Source organism: Diceros bicornis, chromosome 10, assembly GCF_020826845.1.
Source record: "Diceros bicornis minor isolate mBicDic1 chromosome 10, mDicBic1.mat.cur, whole genome shotgun sequence".
Lineage (NCBI taxonomy): Eukaryota > Metazoa > Chordata > Mammalia > Perissodactyla > Rhinocerotidae > Diceros > Diceros bicornis.
In genome coordinates, this window is record NC_080749.1 from 73,820,937 (window position 1) to 73,843,973 (window position 23,037).

At 37.6% G+C, this 23,037-nt stretch overlaps 1 protein-coding gene across 6 annotated transcripts in view; it reads left to right on the forward strand.

Annotated features, from left to right (window-relative positions):
- Positions 1-23,037, forward strand: part of SLC39A10 (solute carrier family 39 member 10) — a 118,143-nt gene that overhangs the window by 58,961 nt on the left and 36,145 nt on the right. For 4 of the 6 annotated variants that reach the window (XM_058549464.1, XM_058549468.1, XM_058549463.1 and 1 more), the window contains one exon: positions 21,324-22,348. In XM_058549464.1, coding sequence (XP_058405447.1) covers positions 21,335-22,348 — 1,014 coding nt within the window. In that variant the 5' untranslated portion in view covers positions 21,324-21,334. Of the gene's footprint in view, positions 266-6,470; positions 6,588-21,323; positions 22,349-23,037 lie in introns of all 6 variants that reach the window. The other 2 variants (XM_058549465.1, XM_058549466.1) reach the window with 2 other exon arrangements.

The window sequence follows — 23,037 nt, forward strand, 5'->3', positions numbered from 1 at the left end:
GGTGCAGCTCCCCTACGCTAGTTGCGTTATCCGAAGTGAATGACTGGGTGGTGCGTGTACGCCCAGAGCGTAGCACCCATAGGCGGACGGGGTGCGGCTGCGCAGGGACCTGAGTGGGCCTTGTACGCCGCTAGCGTAGCCTGGTGTCTGACGCGCGGGCCTCCGCGACGCAGTTAGCGCAGCCGGCTTTGGTGAATACACGATTTGGTGCAGCCGGGGTTTGGTACCGAGCGGAGAGGAGATGCACACGGCACTCGAGTGTGAGGTAACTATAAAACCCCGATTTGTTTACATTCCCTCCCCCAGAACCGGCCCCGTGCGCGGCGGAGCCTGCGAGTCCCGGGACAGCGTGGGGGTGGGAAGGGAGACAAGTACCGGGAGTCGGGGCCGGGTCCCTCGGGGCTTCGGGCGTGGGGTGCCCGCAGCTGCTGCAGGCGGCGGCGGCGAGCCGGAGCGCAGCGCGCGGCGGGCTGCGCGTGGGGCGCCCCGGCTCCTCGTGTGCGCTCTGGGCTGCGGCGGGCTGGGCGGCCGGGCAGCCTCCGCCCCGCGTGCGGGCCCGGCGCCCGCCCCAGCCCCCTGCCGAGGCCGGGGGCCGCGCGCGGAGCGGGGGAGTGAGCGCCGGGCGGGCGGCGGTTGGGGGGCTGCGCGCGGGCGGCGGCGGGGACCCTGTGGCCCGAGGCTGGGAGTGTCCGCAGTCCGGTCCTGGAGGGGCTCGGGGAAGGATGGCGCCGAGCGCCCCGGCTGCTTCCTCTGCCGTCTCCGGTGGGGTCGGGCGCGGGGCCCCGGGATGGAGCCGCGGCGCCGCTGTTCCGGCCCCGGGAGGCTAACGGACGGCGGCGCCTGTGCTCCCCCCGCCAAGGCCTCGTGGGGGCTGCTTGTCTCCCCGCCAACCGAAAAGCCGAGGCGGGCGCGGGGGAGTAACATAGAAACCTGCTGGGGTCCCCGGGGCGGGGGCCCGGGGCGGGGGCGGCCCGATGGGCCGGGAGGGGGCGCGGCAGCCCGGCTTTGTTCCGGAAAGCCGGTTGGCAGAGGGCGGTGTGGCCAGGCTGGGGGGACGGAGGGGAACCTTCGCGGCTCTCCTCCCCGGGTCGGGGGTCTGGTCAACTCCCTGCTTCTCCCTTGGGACCCCCGAGGGCCGGGCTACGAAGGGGCCCTGCGCGGGCGGGCGCCGTGACGTTGGAGGGCTTCCTGTGGCTTCTGTAAGGACTGCTCACGTGGGCGCCTGTCCACATGGGCTGTCTGTCCGGGCACGAGGGGGACGGCTCAGCTGGAAGGGCCGTTCGCCCAGGTCCCTGTTTTAAGTAATAAAGCGTGACATTAAAGCACGAAATTAAAAAAAAAAAAAAAAAAAGATGGTAGGCTATACTGTCTTTTTTGTAACGTTTCATGTCATGTGTTTTATGCTGTTCAGCACTGTGGTTTTACCTTGGAACTGAGTCATTCTTGATACAGCAAAACTAGCATGTGACGGGCTTGCCTTTCGTTTGTGGTTTCTTTTTGGATGGGTATCTTAATTCTACATAAGAACGAGCAAGTCATATATAGGAAAAGCTGGAGATTTAGAATGCAGTTAATTGTGGTAATGCAATTGAAAGCCGTTAAGTAAGACCCCTGTATAATACTGTTTTATATTAGGACTTCCTGTTCTACAGATTTTGAGTGCCTTATGCGTCGATCACTTCTACTAGACCTTGGGGGTCCATACCAGACAACTCACATTCCTATACTGAATATTCTGGTAGAGAGAGAGAGAAATACATAAGTGATAAGTGGTATGAAGAAAAACAACGATGTATTGGAGGGACTTTTTAATTTTTTTGTGTGATGAACTTCAGAATGATGATTTTAAATGTGTGAAATACATAGAATTACAACAGAAACCAATTATACTGAAATATAATTATCAAAAATATTAAACATCAAAGTAATCCATGCTTTAGTAAAGCATTAAATATCGAGAGTAGTGGCAGGTCTAATAATGACTAATTTCAAACTAGTGAGGACTGTAAATGACCTTTAAAAGATTTAATTTGAATGATTTCTAATCATATAAGGTACTGCATATTACTGTGATTTTTGCCTACATTCATAACTGAAGGAATACCTAAATTTCAGAGATTAAAGATGTGTCTTTCTTCCCTTTTCAAATTCACAGACCTTCTGAATTCTGTACACAGACCCCTGGTTAAGAACCCCTGTGCAAGAATGACTTTGGTGCTACTTTAAGTGAAGTGGTTAGGGAAGATTTCTCATGAGGTGACATCAATAATATATTGCACACTAACGTGTACTTGATCTTCCTGTTACCAACGTGTATTCCACTAACGTAGCTTAGAAGCTAACACAGTTCTTCCCCTCTGCTGAGGGCCTGATGTAAGTACTTTGAGGAGGCCTCAGGTTTACTATGCAGGTACTAATGTAGGGCTTTTTTTTTTAAACTGATTTATGGAGAATATAGGATACAGGTATTATAATTTTATTTATTTATTTACTTTTCCCCCAAAGCCCCAGTAGATAGTTGTGTGTCATAGCTGCACATCCTTCTAGTTGCTGTGTGTGGGACGCAGCCTCAGCATGGCCGGAGAAGCGGTGCGTTGGTGCGCACCCGGGATCTGAACCCAGGTCGCCAGTAGCAGAGCGCGAGCGCTTCACTGCTAAGCCACGGGGTCGGCCCCTAGGATACAGGTATTATAGCTAGGGAAATTACTCAACAATGGGAATTTTTTTGTTGTTGAGGTAGTAGTCAATTATAACATTATATCAATAGCAGGTGTACATCATGTTTTAACTTCTGTTCATGTTCGCCAAAAGACTGCATCATGTTCACCACCAAAAGTCTGGTTGCCATCTGTCACCATACACATATGCCCCTTTACCTCTCTTTTTTTTTTTTTGTAATTTATTTATTTATTTTTCCCCCAAAGCTCCAGTAGATAGTTGTATGTCATAGTTGCACATCCTTCTAGTTGCTGTACGTGGGATGCGGCCTCAGCATGGCCGAAGAAGCAGTGCGTCAGTGCACACCCGGGATCCGAACCTGGGCCGCCAGCAGCGGAGCGCGCGCACTTAACCAACCGCCAAGCCATGGGGCTGGCCCCGCCCCTTTACCTCTTTATGGAGTACTTTTAATTAAAAAGAATTTACCTTGTTGTTATTCTGTTCCCCCCACCTCTCCTCTACCTCCTGTATTGGAAAGAATTTAGGGCTTTGGAGTGAGACTTAAGGTTCAAAACCATGACTCATTATTAACTAGTTTGGTTACCTTGAGCAAGTTATTTTATCTTAATCTTTTATTTGTGAACTTGAAGTACTAAAAAACCCTACCTCCTGGGTTTACTGTGACCATTAAATGACATAATGAACCAAAGGGCTACAGATACTTAATTCATTTTACCTTTTTTACATACAAATGTTTCAGTTCTTCCTTAGTGGTTGAAGGACTACTTTCTATCTTTTCTTCCCCTCTAATACTTGATTACCCTCAGAGTGAGGGTTAATGGTCTCAACTGAGCCTTTGCCCAGATACAGTTATCCTCTTACTGTTCTGTTACTCCTATGTAATAAACTGTAGAATTTTTTTCTGCCTCTCCTGCATTTCTTAACTTTTATAATTACAACGTCCATCGTGTTGCAAAGCTTGGTTGTCAAGCTCTTTAATCAAGTTTAAATTGTCAATTGAGTGAAACAAAACTTAAATTGAACATTAACCCAAAGAAATACTTTGGATAAGGATGCCAGCCCTTGTCTATGCAGTGCCTGCCTCAGAAATGGAAATGCCATCAGTTTTGTTTTATGTCAAGGACATGATCACGAGTGCACTGTAAACTGATATTCACAAGATGCAAAAGAAAGAACATGGTAGAAAATAGAAAAGTGTAGGCAATCAAAACAGAAAGCTAGTTTTTTCCCTTTGTAACAAGTTTTATAACCCTATAAAGTCATCTTTCATTATAAGTGTAGTTCTCATTCAAAATATACTAACTTTAACTTAACAGTTTACAAGTTAGAGGAGTGCCCAGTCTGTCCCAACAGTTTGATGCTGCCCCCTAGTGTTTGAGTCCCCTGGAAGGTTTTTTGAGTTGAGCCTCACCTCACCTTTTCCCAAAACAAGATCTATTTCAATGACAATTAGATTCCTTAGTGCTACAGATCTAGTCTACCTTGGCATTTCCTCCAGCTGATTCATGTTGCTAATAAGACGGACATCGTCATTTTGAATTGGTTGATTTTGATTGCTTTTAGCCCCTAGTTTTCCAAATGGGGGAGTGAGTTTTGGGTAGAGATAGAACAGTGTAACATCAGGTTTCCTTGTAAGAGTATATGTGGGATTTTTTAAAACAGGGAGAGGGGTATGTGTTAAAGGTGTATGTTGGTGGTTGGCTTTGTATATATGAATAACAGCAGTTCATTCAAGCTGGGCTTCTCTTTGTTTTAAAAAGCATGATATAAAATTTGTTTTCTGGCTTAATTTAGTCCCATATAACTTTGTATTGCCGCAACTGTACTGAAAATAAAATTTGAAAATGTTAAAATCACATGGTGAGCTTTTTTTAAGTTCAAGTTTATTTTGAACTATGACTTTTATAGAATGATTTTTGAAAAATAGTCTCAGGGACCTTTAATAACCACAAGGTTTCCTGTTGTCATTTATGTAAACTCTGAGGTTTCAGATTATCCCAGTTATCCATATTCCAAGCTACTTTTTCCTTTTCGTTATTTTCTATGCCTAAATTCTGTGAGTGGCAAAGCCACGCAGTGACTTATAGGTTTTTCTGAAATAAACACATTCTCAATAAAAATTTACCATAATCAGAGTATTCAGAAGTGTTCAGTAGGTATGAAGGCAATTTATAACTGATACTGTACAGTTTTAAATAACAGTAGCATATTGAAATTATTTCCAACTGCTTAAGAGACTACACAATATTCAGACATGTTAGAACACAATAATTTATTGTCCTATTACATTGTAAATAACACAGTGTCAAATTCTATTTTTCTTCCTTCCTCCCTCCCTCCCTCCCTTTCTTTCTTTCTTTCCCCAAAGCCCCAGTAGATAGTTGCATGTCATAGCTGCACATTCTTCTAGTTGCTGCATGTGGGACGCAGCCTCAGTATGGCCGGAGAAGCAGTGTGTCGGTGCGAGCCCGGGATCTGAACCCAGGCTGCCAGCAGCGGAGCTCGCGCACTTAACCACCAAGCCATGGGGCCGGCCCCACACATTCTATTTTTCTATTCTCTTATCAAAACAAGGTTTTTTTGGTTGCCGCATATAAGGATTGGATATTTAATAGATTTTTAACATAAACTTTTCATGTTAAAAGATGTTGTTAGAATGGGGTGGTGGTGGCGGTTACAGGTTTGTAAGTATAAGGATAAAATGTAAAATCTTATTCAAGTAGTGTTTAAATTATTTTCACTAAGTTAGTGGTAGATGATTTTATAACTATCTAATTTTATCTTTTTAAATTACTCATTATATTGTAGATATTTTACTGCTTAAAGAGAGGGAGGTATCAGATAATACTTATCCTTGCATTAATATTTCTAACAGTCATGTTTACCCTTAATAATATGTACCCTACTTTTGAGGACCATCCATCCCATTCAGGAAAGAAGTTTTTGGGGATTAGAAAAGTGAATCAGAACGTTGTAAGAAGTATCTTTCTCTTATTAATATAATAAGATTATGTACTTTCATAAGACCAGAAGTATTGTTATGATGACTTACTATGAACTATGTATGAGTTATTTTTAATCCTCTAGTAATTAAGACTTGTCAGTCAGTGATCATTTTCGCTTTTAGATTTATTTTCATTCATATAGGAAGTAGAAAATCTAAATTGCTTTCAGTTGTAGTAACAAGATCACAAAGATATACATCCCACTGTCCTGCTACTTTAATGTCTGTAAATAAAAAGAAGCCATTTCAGATGTGTCCTCACACCTCTAAACTTTCCTCTGCATTCACTTTATATATTCTATGAATTTTTGAGTTTTAAAATAATGATTTCCCCTGGAGTGGTAAATTTCTAAAAACGTGTAGATTAAGTCAGGGGTCAGCAAGCTATGGCCACGGGCCAAATTGGCCTGCTTTTGTAAATTAAGTGTTATGGAACACAGCTTCCTCATCCATTTTTGTATCCTATATGGCTGCTTGTGTGCCATAATGGCAGAATTGAGTAGTTGCCATAGAGACTGGACTGCCCAAAAAACCTAAAATATTAAACTCTCTGGCCCTTGTAAGTCTGCCAACCCCTGGATCCAGTTCTTAATCTTCTATCATTATTGGACAGGTTGCTGTTATTTAAAATAATTACATTTTCCTAGAACCTACATGAGTAAAATGTTTTAGTAGAAAAGCATTCAGTCAAATGTAAATTCATAGATGATAATGTGAGTTCTGAGGTGTTCTTCAACTAAACAGTGTAGAAGCTCTTCAGCTCTTCCTTTCCGTTTTCTCTCTGTAGGAGGAGCAGCACCTTTCTTATGCTTGCAGGTGGAATGGGAAGCCCTTGGCCTGTAACCTAACTCACGCTGTTGCTACTTCTGTGGCATCTCACAGCTTACCTTCCCTAAGTTAAAAGGTGATTGTGTCTTCCTTGTACCTCCTTCAGAGCAGAAAATCTTTCATATTTATTTTCATGCCTTCTCCCTGCCTCTCTCCCCTTTCTTCCTGCCCTTTGCCCTCTCCTCCCACTCCCCACATAAAGCAAGTCAGGATTGCATGTTTACAGCCTGTGAGCAAATGTTTTGGTTTAATACCTCTCAGTGCACCTCTGCTGAGGATGAATTGTTACTTTATTCTGATTATACGTGACGAAGTATAGTTTGCACTCTGTTATAGAGGAGCATAGCCTCTTGATGAAAGGGGCTATGGAAACATTGATTTATCTACCTTATGAAGATATATAGGATAATTTATGGTTTATTATTGTGTTGTAAAACAATGAGATCAGTCAAACAATATAATATTAGGAAAACATATCTTATGTAGTTATAGTGCAGTATTTAATTATTACATAATTATGTATAAAATTATATATAACAAGATATAGAACAATTAGATTTATGTATTATATATACTATATATACTATAAAAGCAATAAAATCATGTTTTCTATTCCCATGGACCTTTTTTTTTTTTTGAGGAAGATTGGCCCTGCCCTAACAATTGTTGCCAATCTTCCTCTTTTTCTTTTTTTTCCTCCCCGAAGCCCCAGTACATAGTTGTTGTGTATCACAGTTGTAGAGTTGTAGCTCTTACACGTGGGACGCCACCTCAGCATGGCTTGATGAGCAGTGAGTAGGCCTGAGCCCAGGATCTGAACCAGCAAACCCTGGGCCGCTGAAGCGGAACACGTGAACTTTACTGCTAAGCCACTGGGCTGGCCATTTCTTAGGGTACAATTTCAACCAACCTCATAACTTGTTAATGTTTGGAACGTACTTTTTAAAGATTTTTGTTTTAAATTAGGATAGTCCTGGATTTTTTTCAAATAAGGTGAATTATTTGATGTGTATAACCAGTGTAAATAAAATGTTTATTTTCAAAAAAATAATTATACCAATTTAAAAAAATTGAAGAAAGAAATTGGAAAGGTATACCAGAATTGAACCACTGAGAGAGTTTAAGAAAATGTGTTCTTTAAATTCACTGTAAATATAACATCATATAATGCATAATATAATTTATGCTTTATAGAACAAATGTTAAAGCTTTTCCTATGATGATTTTCACCTAAACAGAAGTACTTGAAAGTTTTTTTGAGGCTAAAATAGAAACTTTCTTAGTTAACAGGTAAGTATGTGAGTATTATTTGTTCAGTGGATGTTTTTATTTTCCCTAAAAAAGAAGTGCATGTTAGGGGTCATGTTAATTTTAATGATGGCTTTTTTTTCTTTAAGAAAAAAAATATATATTAAATATAGGGAGAAAAAACTTTTTAAATTTAGAAAACAAGAAATTGCAAAAAAAAATTTGGAGGTTTCATTGCATGTACATGAAAACATCTGTACACAAAAGGAAAGATGTTATAATCAAAGTAAAAAGGTACTGGACAGAACTGAAGATGTTTTTTGCAGAAAATATATATGACCAAGTCATGTTATGTTAAAGCTCATATATGTTAATAAAAATATTGAAACACTAGGAATGATTTAAAAAGTATAAGTAAAAATAAAGTAAGATCTTTTACTTATTCCAAAATTACTAATATGAAGCACTAATGAGAATGCTATGGTCATACTGCTGGTGGCAGCATAATCAAACTTAATTTCTCTAGAAACCAATTTGGAAGTATGTAATAAGACCTGAAAAGTGTTAAAATTTTTCTAGTCTTTCCCCACATCTTGGAATTATCCAAGCAAGTAACTCAAAATAATAGCACAAATTGGAATTAAAATGATTGCATATTGTGATTAAAACTCTACAAACAAATGCTTGTGAAAATCTTGAAACTGTAAGTAATTCATTTTCTTCCACATGTGACATAATGTGATTTTTATTTAACAAAAACTTTTTTAAGATTTATAATTGCTGACTTTCAGTTTTTTCAATCAAAGTTATCCTTGAATATAGTTTAAAGAATTAAATAGTTCTGTGAAGTTTTCAGGGAGAAGAAAAAAAATCAGTCCCTTGTCTTCCTTCTTTCGTATTCTTCAGCCTAGAGAGACAAGGAACTCAGTTCTGTAGCTGATGATTCTGCTGTTCTTTGCCATGTCTGCAACATGTGCATTATTTCTTGTTGATTTTCAATTTTAGTCATTATCTGTTTACTGAAAGATGAGGATTTAGTGCTCTCTCCACCTCTCCGTGTACCTTCCCATTTCCTATACCTCGGGTTTTCAGTACAACTATATCGTAATTTTGGTTTAGAACAGTATTTAGTGTTATATTTTTATGACAATAAATGTTATTTACAACTGAGCCATTGTAATAATCTGTTACTTTTCCTTTCCTGCACAACTTTGTTTTTTCTGGCATTAATAATTTTAGGGTTTTTTTTTTCTTTTTCTGTGTGCCTATATATCACAAAATTTACCCCAGCTCTGTGTATCTGAATGTAACTGTAAAAAAAGGAATGTGCCCTAAGAACACTCTATGTTTATAGAAGAATTTATGTAGTTTTCTTATATATTGAACATTGTTTGATATGGACATGGATTGATAATTGATAATGAAATTGAACATTGTTAAACTTGATAATAAAGATGGATTGATAACTGATAATGAAATTGATTATTTGTTAGTAAATATTAAGTAGCTTTGACATTTGAATTATGCTTTTGTAAGATTCTGCTAAATGACAGAACTAAACCATTTCACTTTGTTCAACGAATAAGAGGACCTTGATAGCTTAAAATAATTAAGGACAGCTAAAATTAATCAGACAGAAAGCTTTCCTGGTGGGGAAGAAGCAGCCTGTGTTGTCAGCAGCATCAAAAGATGTTAATGTTGTAAAAAGATTGCCCTGGACCTTCTGTGATTTTTTTTTTTTTTTTTTTTGCTGACCTCATGGAAAGGAAGGATTGTTTTAACTGGCACTGTATATGAGTGGCAAGCTGGTGCAAAATCAGGGGCGTGTAACAGTGAGAAGATGTTGAAAATGGAAAACACCAAGGGAAGAGTGAAGATGGATGGAGTGATCAAGATTTGAGGCAGTGGCAGTAGCTCTTAGTATGAAGGCAACTGCCGGTCATGATGAGTTAAAAGAGAACACAGCTCTGCAGGTGGAAGGGAGAAGGCATCTGTGTCTAGTTCAGGTCTAAGGTTAGCTTGCTGTCTTTATGATGCATGTTATGTAGGTTTTTATGCATTTGGAGTGGAAAGACGTTGAAGCCTATTTACTGAAAGGATAGCTGGAATCGTAAACATTTTGGTAGCTTCAGAGGGCATCACAGTATTTTGTGACTGATAAAGGCATCCCAGCCAGTACATTTACTAATCTCAGCTGTTCTTTGTATTCACAAGCAGCAGAACAGACACAGCAACATCGAAGGTGGTTTTCTACAATATGGTTCAAGTTCCCTGTAATGAAAGCTTGAAAAGCAGTGATTTCAGATAGTTGTGACATTTAATGAGGAAAGGTAGGTTTGTCCATGAATATTTAGAATACAATAAAGATGGATTTGATGTGTTGTTGCTTGATTTGGTATATTAAATAAAGGCTCAGATGTTTATATTCTTTTTTAAAAAAAAGTTAATGAAACAGGAGCAGCACTGAATTATGCCCAAGTTCAGTTAGCCTGCAGCTACTGGTTTTATGTGAATGAATCTCAGTGGAAATGGAGATTGCTGAACTGTGCTTATTTCTTGGGAAGAGCTACATTGGCATTCCAAACTGAGACTATGGCATTAGTAGATTAGATAACTGGTGAAGTGGGGAAGTGAAAAAGCAGATCTTGACGCTTTAAGAGGATTTTGCAGTCCCCGTGGAGAACTTGTTACTGAAATAATTTTATTCTTTGAAAAGTTTTATATCAGTGAAACTGGTATGTTGTGATGGTTTTTTCCAACTTCTCAAACACTAGAGAATTGGGTGCCTCTTGTAATCTAGAGTTGGTCTTGGATGTACTAATGCTGCACATGCTTTCAGAGTATTTTTGATAGCATTCTTTCAAAGGAGTCAAAACAAAGGGACATTTCCCCCCTGGTTCTATACTTTTTGGGAGTTAAGTGCAAGATACGTAATACCGCATCTAATACCGCATCTAATAGTGGTAACATCTTAGGTTAATATACTTAATTGCCTTACAAAGCAGCTTCATATACATTATTCAACTGGTGGATAAGTGTAGGTGCTATTTCCCCTGTTTTGAAGAGAAGAAACAGTGACAGTGCTAGGATGAACTAGAGGCGAAGGTGTCTGACTCCTGGTTCTGTACTGTGTACAAAATACTAAATTCAGAAGATATATCAGAAATGGAATTTAAAATGGATCCAATTTATATTACTGTTAATAACTTGCACTTAAATAGCATTTAAACATTACAAATAAAATGGAAAAACGTTTAAACCTTTTACCACTTAAAAATAGACATTATTTTATTTGGTTCTCATGATTACTGTGAAATAGAACAGGGATTAATATCCCTACTTTATAAGTGGTAATAAGACTTGAAGAGGTTAAGTGACTTGCCCAACGACTCATAGCTAGTGTGTGGCAGAGCCAGGTCTCTGAGATCTTTGACTCCTCGACTAGTGTTTCTTCAGTGTGCAGTCTCTTTGCTTCTCACTCATTTTGTGTGTACTGCTATTGAATCACAGAGGGAAACTAAATTGGTATCTGACTAACTATATGCCTGTCAAAATGGATAAAGATTGATGAAATCATTCAGTGATATAAATACCAGTTGTGTTTATGTGATTCAGGGTATAAGTTAAACTAATTTCTATCATCATTTGAAGAAGTTCTGTAATGAAACCTTTAAGGAAATGAAATGTTTTATGAAATTAGGATACTGTGTACATTTATTAAATGGATTTTCACATTGTTTACTTAAACCTGGATGTATAACCCAGGTTGAGGGTTTTAGTGATTTCCCTTTTGGTTTCTTATAGCAATCTGGAACATTGAAATGGCTAGTTTTAAAACCCTAAGCAATTTGTAGTATTTTTTTCTATGATTATTAGTTTGAATATACAGTCATGCATCATTTAACAACTGGGATGTGGTCTGAAAAATGTGTTGTTAGGTGATTTTGTCGTGTGAACATCACAGTGTGTACTTGCACAAACATAGGTGGTATCACCTACTGCACACCTAGGCTTTGTGGTACTCATCTTATGGGACCACTGTCGTATATACGGTCCGTTGTTGCCCGGAATGTTGTTGTGTGGTGAACGACCATATATATATAGTGTGTGTGTGTGTGTGTGTGTGTGTGTGTGTGTGTATGTATGTATGAGAGAGACAGAAGCAGAGACAGAATTGAGATACAGATGTAAACTTTTGGTTCTTTCAGTTCTTCATTTTCTTTTTTAAAAAAAGTCTCCTTTGAGTAAAAGTCTATTTTTTTTTTAATCAAATGAGTTGAATAGATTACACACAGGGTATATAAGTTAGTTGACCTCTCTAGCAACAAAAACCTAGTGTTGGAAATGGAATTATTTTAGTGTTTATGAGTTATTTTTCTTATTTCAAGCAATCATTTTGTTAAGTAATCTAGTGATATTGACTTTTTTAATATTGACTAAGTATTAGAGACAATTTCTTTTTTCCTTTAAAAATGTTTTAGGTAGGTTACGTTAGTAATAATCTCACAGTGTTCAGGGTTTAGGATATACAAATCTGGTGGTGTGGTAGAAAGAACCCCTGACTTTCAAGTCACAGGACTGCCACAAACTTGAAATATCACCTTAATCATATTGTATACCTTCTCTGGGTCTTAGATTTCTGTGTATAAGAGTGGTTAGCTGGATATATTTAAGGATCTTTTCATCTTAAACTTTCTATGCTTCTTTTACGTTCATCTGTATGAAATAAAGATAATTATCTTTCTTTAGACAAAATATCAAAGGATTTGTAATGTTAGCAATTAGTGTATGTTTCAGAGTCTGTTCTTGATGTAGGTATTTAATTTTATTTATTTAAAAATTTAAAAATTTGTGGGGCTGGCCCTGTGGCCTAGTGGTTAAGTTTAGTGCGCTCCACTTCAGTGGCCCGGGTTTGGATCCTGGGCGTGGACCTACACCATTCATCAGCAGCCATACTGTGGTGGCAACCCACATACAAAATAGAGGAAGATTGGCACAAATGTTAGCTCAGGATGAATCTTCCTGAGCAAAAAAAAAATTTTTTAATTTGTAATTTAGCATTTTATGTAGGAAGAGCTACAATAGAAAGCCTATAATTAGAGATGTTTGTGAGCCTTTAAAGAAGAACTTGCGGGCCGGCCCCGTGGCTTAGCGGTTAAGTGCGTGTGCTCCGCTACTGGCGGCCCGGGTTCAGCTTCTGGGCGTGCACTGACGCACCGCTTCTCCGGCCATACTGAGGCCGTGTCCCACATACAGCAACTAGAAGGATGTGCAACTGTGACATACAACTATCTACTAGGGCTTTGGGGAAAAAAGAAAAAAAAAAAGGAGGAGGATTGGCAATAGATGTTAGCTCAGAGCTGGTCTTCCTCAGCAAAAAGAGGAGGATTAGCATGGATGTTAGCTCAGGGCTGATCTTCCTCACAAAAAATAAATAAATAAATAAAGAGCACATATTTAAAAAAATAAATAAATAAATAAAGAAGAACTTGCTATGGAGATTATCAACCCTGATTACTTCTATTTAAGGATCTAGTTAACCAAGCTTTCTCTTAAGTATAATCCTATATTTTGTTATGCAATATCCTTTGGTTACCAATGATACCTTTTTTCTTTCCGGTTAAAAAATGGATTTTGTACTACAGTGTTTCTAAGAGTGCTTGCAAAAACTGGTGAAATTAGAAGATCTGTAGTTTAGTTAATAGTACTATATAAATACAGTTTCCTGATTTTGAAAATGTACTATGATTATGTAAGATGTTATCGTTGGGGAAATTGGGTAGAGTACATGGAAACTCTGAACTATTTTTACAACTTCTTGTGAATCTTAAATTATTTTAAAATAAAAAGTTAAAAAATTCATCCTTGGGGATGATTAAGTATGAGTCTATTTCTAGAAGCTGCATATTACTGAATTTACTAATTGAAGGTTGAAATATATATTCTTCATGTAGGGATTAAAAATTAAGTTTGGTCTGAAATATGACGTACCTTCTGAAAAGTACCCAAATGTTAAGAGTAAACTTGACGGATTTTCATGAAGTGAACACATCCATGTAACCACACCCAAGTGAAGAAATAGAACATTAAGAGCAACCCAGGATTCCCCTCATGATTCCTCCCAGTCACTTCCCACACCAAAGTATAACCACTATTCTCACTAAATATTTAGTTCTGTTGTTAATGTTAAAATATTAGTGAATCTCATGTTTTCTTTGCATCCAAAGCAAAATATTTGCATCAGAAATAGTATAGCACAATGATTAAATTACTTAATTGTGCATTAGCCTGATCCTTAATGTAGAAATTATACAATGATAGAATACTTAAACTTTTAACTGTGACGATATGCTGGAAAATAATAACAAAAGATGAAATGAAATGTGTGGTGGCAACCACTAGCCTTTTTCCAGAATCCGTTCTTCCTTTCTTGTGCAGTAGGATCATACATAGATGTCTTTAGCACTCAGAAGTCTTAGGTAAATAACTCAATATATATTTGCTGAATTGAAAAAAATAATCAGTTATAAAACTGACATGCTCAATGCACAAAACTTGGAAAACTCTGAAACACAGGAGACAGTAGACTATTTTGGCTAGGGCAAAGCTGAGTCCTGTAAAGGCCAGTGTTTAGGGTTGAGTGGTATATGGACTTAGGTAACGTTTCCCCCATTCCTTTCTCCACCCCAAAGATCCTCTTTGTGCTATGGGTAGAAAAGGATCCTTAACTTCCATAGAATTCTTGGGAGATACCATAAGTTGTACGTGAGACTATATTTCCCAGTCTCCTTATAGCTGATTGAGGCCGTGTGACTAATTTCTTGCCAATGGAATGTGACAGGTGATGCCTGCAACCTCTGCTTCATTTGTTGCTTAAATTTCTGAACCCATATTTCCATTCTTTCTGTTGTACCACTGGCTGGAATAGCACCCATGTAAGGCTGATGTGTCTCAGAATGACTGGAGCAGAGCTGCTCATGGACCTGGAGCAGTCATCTTGGATTCTTTTTGAGAGAGAAATAAACTTGCTTGTTTGTTAAGCCACAGCCCCTGGGGAGCAGTCTCTTTGCAATAGCTGCTTGGTCTATGCTAATGCGTACTTCATTCAAATGATTCTTAAGCACACATTTGCTATAGCAGTTCTAAACTAAAGTTACAAAGTTTCTGAATGATTTACCTATAAAAAAAAATACTTAACAAAAGTTTAATATTACCCCTGTGATGTCACTCATGAACTTGCATTCCAATGATGCTCTCTTGAATGTAAATGATTAGAGGACTCAAGATATTTAGAATCTTTGCAGTGAACAGATTGAGTACTATACATTTAAAAAAGAGAGACAAATGACAATTTAAAGCTCATATAGACTACCCAGAGTTTTTGTGTTTCATGGAATCATTCATTTGATGTTGCCTGATCAATATATATGTATGTTTTATTTCCACCACTAGTTCCTATTCATTTGACTGTAAGATAATGTGCACTGAAGAAACTGCAAGATATTTACATATCAGATGAATGGAGCAGCTTTCACTCAGAATATCACCTTTCACTAGCATCCATTCTAGTGGAAAACCAGGGTAACTGCAGGGAGTGTAACCTTGTCCTCTTTCTCCCTAATAGTGATTGTCTTAATTACCCATGCCCTTTCATCTTCATTAGTGTGCAAGTAACATTGATCTATTTAATTAATTAATTAATTTATTTTTTGTGAGGAAGATCAGCCCTGAGCTAACATCCGTGCTAATCCTCCTCTTTTTGCTGAGGAAGACCGGCTCTGAGCTAACATTATTGCCACTCCTCCTCCTCCTTTTTCTTCCCCCCAAAGCCCCAGTAGATAGTTGTATGTCATAGTTGCACATCCTTCTAGTTGCTGTATGGGGGAAGCAGCCTCAGCATGGCCGGACAAGCAGTGCGTCGGTGCGCACCCAGGATCCGAACCCGGGCCGCCAGTAGCAGAGCGCATGCACTTTAACCTCTAAGCCACGGGGCCGGCCCAACATTGATATATTTTAAATGGTGACTTGATCCTTAAGACTATACAGGAAACTGAAGTGTTTGGATTAAAAAATAAAACCTTAAACTTAATGTAGTTTTGGAATTAAATATTTTTTACAGGCTATTTTTTAAAATTCTTGACCTACGTATTGCCACATATAATTCAACCTAATTTATTCAGGTAATCATAACATTCAGTTCACTAAAATATTTCAAATAAATGGGAGTGTTTGATAATGTCTGTATAGAGAGTGGTTCTCAAGCTTTGGCTAGCCTGCATCGAACTCGCTGGGAAGACTGGATAAAACATTGCTCAGCCCTACCCCAGAGTTCCTGATGTGTAGTCGGTCTGGGTGGGGTGCAAGAATTTATGTTTCTACCAAGTTGCCAGGTGACGGACTGAGATGCTGCTGCTGCTCCTACAACACGCTTTGATTAGTCACTGATAGAGGTTATGTGGTATCTTTTCAAACTTACGGAAGAGTACATGGAAGAACATAACAAACACCTGAATCCCGTTATGCTGCTTGAACAAATAGTCAATGTTTCTTCACATTGCTTCAGGTCCCCTCCCTGTTTTCAGAACTAGAACACTGCAGATGCAGTTGAATACGTATACCCCTCCGGCATCTGATTCCTCTCCTCCTCTTCCTGAGGAGAGAACCACTCTCCAGAATGTGATCTCCCCATGTTAGGCTCTTGCTGCATGTATATGTACCCCAAAGTAAAATGTTTCATGTGTTTTTAATTCTGTATAAATGATAGGACGTGTCCTTTTGCAATTTACTTTTTAAATTATGTTTCTGAGATTTGTGCAGGTTATATATTCCTTCATAGTCGATACATTTATAACTGCAGTATAATCTTCAATTACATACATGTACCACATTTATTTTATCCGTTCTTCCTCTAATGGGCATATAGGTTTGTGGCAGGCACTAATGGTTACATAATCGACTGCCATACCTCATTTACCTCCTTTTTCCTTGCTGTTAGACCCCCGTGTTCTGTGAGTATTCACTCTCTGGTATATGCAGGCAAGGTGGCTTCTTTCCAGGCCCAAGGGAATTAATGTTGATTTGTCTAAGCCAATCGTGGTAATTTCTTCCTTTACCAGTGGTTGGTTTTGGCATGTAGTAGCCTGATCAAAGATGTATAAAGGGAAATCTGGAAGGGACTTGAGGGAAAGATTTTTCTCCCTGGATAAAGAGAGAGACGTAAAGATAAATCCTCCAGCTTTGGATTTGGTTGTGCAGGATGGAATTGTAGCGACAGCAGTTTCTTGGCACTCTGAGGGGACAAATCTGAGGGTGAGAAAGCTTGAGATTTTGATTGGGTAATTGTCCTGGAACCACCCATTTCTTCCAACGTCTTTTTATGTAAAATTTTCCTCTTTGTTTTAACCACTTTTAGTTGAGTGTTCTGTTATTTGCAACCAAAGCATCCTGTTACAAGGTGGTTATTGTTAAAAAAAAAAAAAAATTCAATAATACTGCAATAAAGTTTCTTGAATTTGTCTCCTGTGCCTAAGTGTAAGAGTTTCTCTAGGAAGGATAGATAGATAGAAGTGCAATTTTGGAGCCATAGGATGTGTTCATATTCAGCTTTAGTAGATGTCAAATTGCTTCCCAAAATGGTTGTACCAATATATACTCCCACCAGCAGTGTAAGGTAGTTTCTATTTCTCTACATTAGATCTTTGCTTAACACCTGGTATTGTCACACATTGATTTTTGGCTACTAATGTTTTGGTACATGATCTAGATTTTCAGTAATCATGTTACTGCTCAACCAGCTGTCCTGTTGATATCCTTTGTGTAGTTGTCTATGCAGTATTGGAGTTTTTTCTGTTTTGATATGTTTTATATATTCTGGATACTGATCTTTTATATGCATTGTTTATATATACACATTGCATATGTCTTCTAGTGTATGACTTGTCATAAGCTTTATTTATGGTGTTCTTTATTGTAGGGTAATATTTAAAGAATTTAGTTTAATCAAAAATTTTTCGTTTAACGTTTTTATTTTCTTTGTCTTATTTAAAACATCTTTCCCTATCTTAAAGTCATGATATTCTCCTATATTTTCTTCTAAAACTTGTTAAGAATTTTGCTTTTCACATTTAGATCTTTAATCCTCTTGGAATTGACTTTTGTGTATGGTGTGAGGAAGAACTATTTTTCACAATCAATATTATTGATTCTCTTTTTGAACTCTATTCTGCTCCGCTGGTCTTTTTGTCTTTCCCTGTGCCAGTTCTATGTTGTTTTAGTTGGTGTAGTTTTATAAAAAGAAGTCTTTATCACCTTGCTAATGTTCTGAATTGTCTTGGTTGTCCTTGAATTTTTGCTCTTCTATGTGAATTTTTGGATGAGCTTGTGTAGTCTCAATAAAAACAGCTACTAGGATTTTGATTGACACTGAATTAAATTTGTTATATACGCTTGGGAAGACTTTATATATCTTACGCTATTTATCTCATCTGTGTAGGTGGTGTCTCTTTCCAGTTTTTGCAGTTCTTTACTGTCCTTCAATAATGTCTTATAAATTTCTCCTTTTAATGGTCTTGTTCTGTTTATTTATAGAAGTCTTATAATTTTTGTTTATATTATATTTTCTAGTTGGTTTTTACTGGAGAAAATTTGATTTAAAAAACTTTTCAATTGAAATACAATCTGTACAGAAAAGTGCACAGAGTATAATAAGTACAATGAATTATCACAAAGTATACATATTTGTATAACCATTGTTCAAGTCAAAGAAAGAGAACGTTACCACACTTGCCAATCCCAATTATTGCCCCCACCTTTCTTTTCAAAAAGTAATCATTATTTTGGTTTAGTTTTGCTCATTTTTAACTTTATATAGATAGAGTTATACAGTATACAGAATTATACAATATTTCTTTAGTGTTTACTATATTTTGCTCAATCTAATATTTATGAGATTCATCTGTGTTAATGTGTGAAGCTGTAATTTCATTTTCATTCCTGTGTGGTATTCCATTGTAAGATAATTTTGTTTTATCCATTCTACTGTTGATAAACATTTAACCTTTTTCCTGTTTTGAGCTATGATCAATGATGATTATGTGAACTTGCATGTTCTTGTCTTTTGGTGTTCCTGCGCATGCATTTCTGTTGAGCATACACCCAAGAGTAGAATTGCTATGTGGGTGGATATGTTTATGTTCAACTTCTGGCAGATCTTGCCAAACAGTTTTCCAAAAGATGCCAATCTACAATCCCACCAGCAGTGATTCCAAGTTCCCGGTTGACTCCGTATTCTTGCCTACCTCTTTTATATTTTGTTCATTCTGGTGGGTATACAGTAGTATTCTAATTGTGATTTTAATTTACATTTCTCTGATGACTATTAAGGTTGCAGATATTTTCATATGCTTCTTGGTAATTTGGCTATCCTCTTGTGAAATGCCTGTTTAAATTTCCTGCCCATTTTTCTATTGAGTTGTCTCATAATTTTCATATTGATTTGTAGAAATTCCTTATACATTCTTGACTGGTAACATTGTAGTAATCTTCTCCCAATCTGTAGCTTAACTTTTTAGTCTCTTAATGATATCTGTTGATGAACAGAAATTTCTTAATTTTAATGTACTGTACTTTATCAGTCTTTTGTGTATGATGCTTTTTGTGTCCTATCTTGAAGGTCTTGAGGCTAGTCTTCCAAATAAATCTTCTATATCTCCACTTTCCAGTATAGTAGCCAGTAACTACATGTGGCTATTGAGCACTTGAAATATGGCTAGTCTGAATAAGACATTATGTATGTGTAAAATATGTGCCAGATTTCAAAGACATAATATTAAAAAAGTGTAAAAATCTCATTAATAATTTTTATATTGATTACTTGTTGAAATGATAATATTTTGGATATAATGGGTTAAATAAAATACAGTATGTAAATGACTCTCACCTGTTTATTCTAGAAAACTTTAAAATTACATAATTGACTCACATCGTATTACTGTATTCTAGAAGCATGCTATCCAATAGAACTTTCTGTGATGATAGACGTGTTCTGTATCTACACTGTCCAATACAGTACCCATGAACTACGTGTGGCTGTTGAGCATTTAAAATGTAGCAAGGGTGACTGAGAAGCTGAATTTTTTTTTTTTTTTTTTTTGTGAGGAAGATCAGCCCTGAGCTAACATCCATGCCAGTCCTCCTCTTTCTGCTGAGAAAGACTGGCCCTGGGCTAACATCCATGCCTATCTTCCTCCACTTTATATGGGACGCCACCACAGCATGGCTTGACAAACAGTGCGTTGGTGCACGCCCGGGACCCGAACCCTGGGCTGCTGAAGCAGAGTGCAAGTACTTAATCGCTATGTCACGGGGCCAGGCCCCTGAATTTTTAATTTAATTGCAGTTAGTTTAAATTTAAGTAGCTACATGTGGCTAGTGGCTACCATAATGGACAGCACAATTCTGGACACTATTGCTTTAATATTTGTTGCTTTAGATTTAGGTTTACAATCCATCTGTAATTGATTTTTATATATGATGTGAGGTAGGGGTCAAGTTTTATTTGTTTTTTTCTTGTATATGGAAATCTAATTGACTAAACACCAAGGAAAAGGGAATCTTTCCTATTTTTAGACTTTCTGTTTTGTTTCTTTGTTATACTTGTTTGTTCTTATACCAAATACCACACTGTCTTTAGTAACTGGTCGAGTATGTTCCTATCTTGTTCTTCAACAGTGCCTTGGCCATTCTTGGCCCTTTCTATTTCCACATAAATATTAAAAATACCTCATCAATTTTCACAAAAGTACTTATGGGATTTTGATTGCTATTACATTGGATCTATATCTCCTCCAGTCATGAACATGATGTAGCCATCTATTTATTTAGATCTTTCATTTCTGTGAATAATAGGAGATCCTTTTTTTATGTAAAGGTCTTACACATCTTTTGTTAGATTTATTCGTATTTGCTACTGTAAATGATACTGTTTTCTAATTTCATTTTCTAATTATTGCTGGTGTATAGAAATACAGTTGATTTTAGGTTATTGTCTTATATCGAGCAACTGTACTAAATTAACTTAACTAATTCTTATAGATTCTTTTGGATTTTCTACATACACAATCTTGCCATTCATGAATAATGACAGTTTCATTTCTTTTTGATTCTTACACATTTATCATTTTAATTAATCTTCTTGCCTTATTGCACTGAACAAGATCTTAAGAGCAAAGATCAGGAAACTTTTTTGTAAAGGACCGGATAGAAAGGAAGCCAACAACTCGTGTATAAATGTAGACTCTTAAGTGCTGTGGTTAAAGGGAGTCAGAGTAGTCTTATAGATAAATCTTGAGCAATTTGTATTTATTCGAAGGGCTGTACACTATTTTGATAAATTAAAAGGGGCCATTTTTATAGGGAATTGGTGAAGGCAAGAATGATTTATAACCATGAAAGAAATGGGATAAAACATTTGCCTAGTGGGTTGACAACCGCTGGAGAGTTTATGATCATTTTGAATGTGCCTAAGTATAAACTAATGCTTGCCTCTCTTTTTAAATCCTTTTAGGAAAAATAGAAATGAAGGTACATATGCACACAAAATTTTGCCTCATTTGTTTGCTGACATTTATTTTCCATCATTGCAACCATTGCCATGAAGAACATGACCATGGTTCTGAAGAGCATCACAGACACCATCGTGGAATGACAGAATCCGAGTCAAGCAAATTTTCAGTGCTGTATGCTGAAAATGAAAAAAAATATTATATTGAAAAACTTTTTGACCGTTATGGTGAAAATGGAAGATTATCCTTTTTTGGTCTGGAGAAACTTTTAACAAACTTGGGCCTTGGAGAGATAAAAGTAGTTGAGATTAATCATGAGGATCTTGGCCACGATCATGTTTCTCACTTAGATATTTTGGCAGTTCAAGAGGGAAAGCATTTTCACTCACATAACCACCAGCATTCCCATAATCATTTAAATTCAGAAAATCAAACTGTGACCAGTGTATCAACGAAAAGAAACCACAAGTGTGATCCAGAGAAAGAGACAATTGAAGTATCTGTCAAATCTGATGATAAACATATGCATGACCGTAATCATCGCTTATGTCATCACCATTGTTTGCATCATCACCTCGATCATAACACTACTCGCCATTTTCCTAATGTTTCCATTACTCACAGTGAGCGTGGGGAGCCTGGCCACGAACCTTCAACAGAGACCAATAAAACACAGGAACAATCTGAAAGTAAGCTACCGAAAGGAAAGAGGAAGAGAAATAGGAAGAAAAGTATTGAAAATTCTGAGGTTATTACACCAGGTTTTCCCCCTAACCGTGATCAGGGTGAACAATATGAGCATAATCGGGTCCACAAACCTGATCGTGTACATAACCCAGGTCATTCTCATGTACATCTTCCAGAGCATAATGGTCATGATCCTGGTCATGGACACCAAGATCTTGATCCTGATAATGAAGGTGAACTTCGACATGCTAGAAAGCGAGAAGCACCACATGTTAAAAAAAGTGCAATTTATTCAGCTGCTAGTCACAAAGATCATAATGAAGACGACCGTCAACATGAGGTAAGTATAAAAAGATGGTTGCTTCATAATTCTCAGGTAATTGTGGAGCATTTTAGGTAAACAGAGGTAACAGTGGTCTAGTCAATCATATTCAAACTTATTTCCAGATAATGTTCCCTAATAGAATACATTCAGGAATCAAAATAAGATTAAAGATTTTTATCTGAATTTTCATTTGCATTGTTTGTTTTCAAATTTGTGTTCCTCAAATCTAAATGTTTAAAGGTTGTTAGAAAATATATCACTTATTTTCATTCCTTATTTTACTATCTTGCTTTATGACTTGTTTTGACTCCCCAAGTTAGTTTTGATGTTGTTACTGTTAGCTGGTTTCTAGATATTTGAGAATTAAAGTCTTTTTTGTTCAACCTGTCCTTTTGGGAAATGACTATAGACAGTTTCTTTTTCATAATTATTAACTTATTGAATTAACTATGGAATGGCTCCTAGTTATTGCTCTAGCTCCAAAGTCGGTATTTTGTACATGAGGTAGGTTTATTTTCTCTGTGTCCTGTTATGATAGGGCCTGCTTGCTCGTAGTATGTCTTTTCTCATGCCTTTGACAGGTTTAGGCCGAATGCAAAAAGATATATTAATAAGAAAACTCCAATAGTAATGAGATGGTGCCTTTTTAAAATTTTGATGCTCTTTTAAATACTTTCACATTTGATTGATTCCCTCTTGATTTT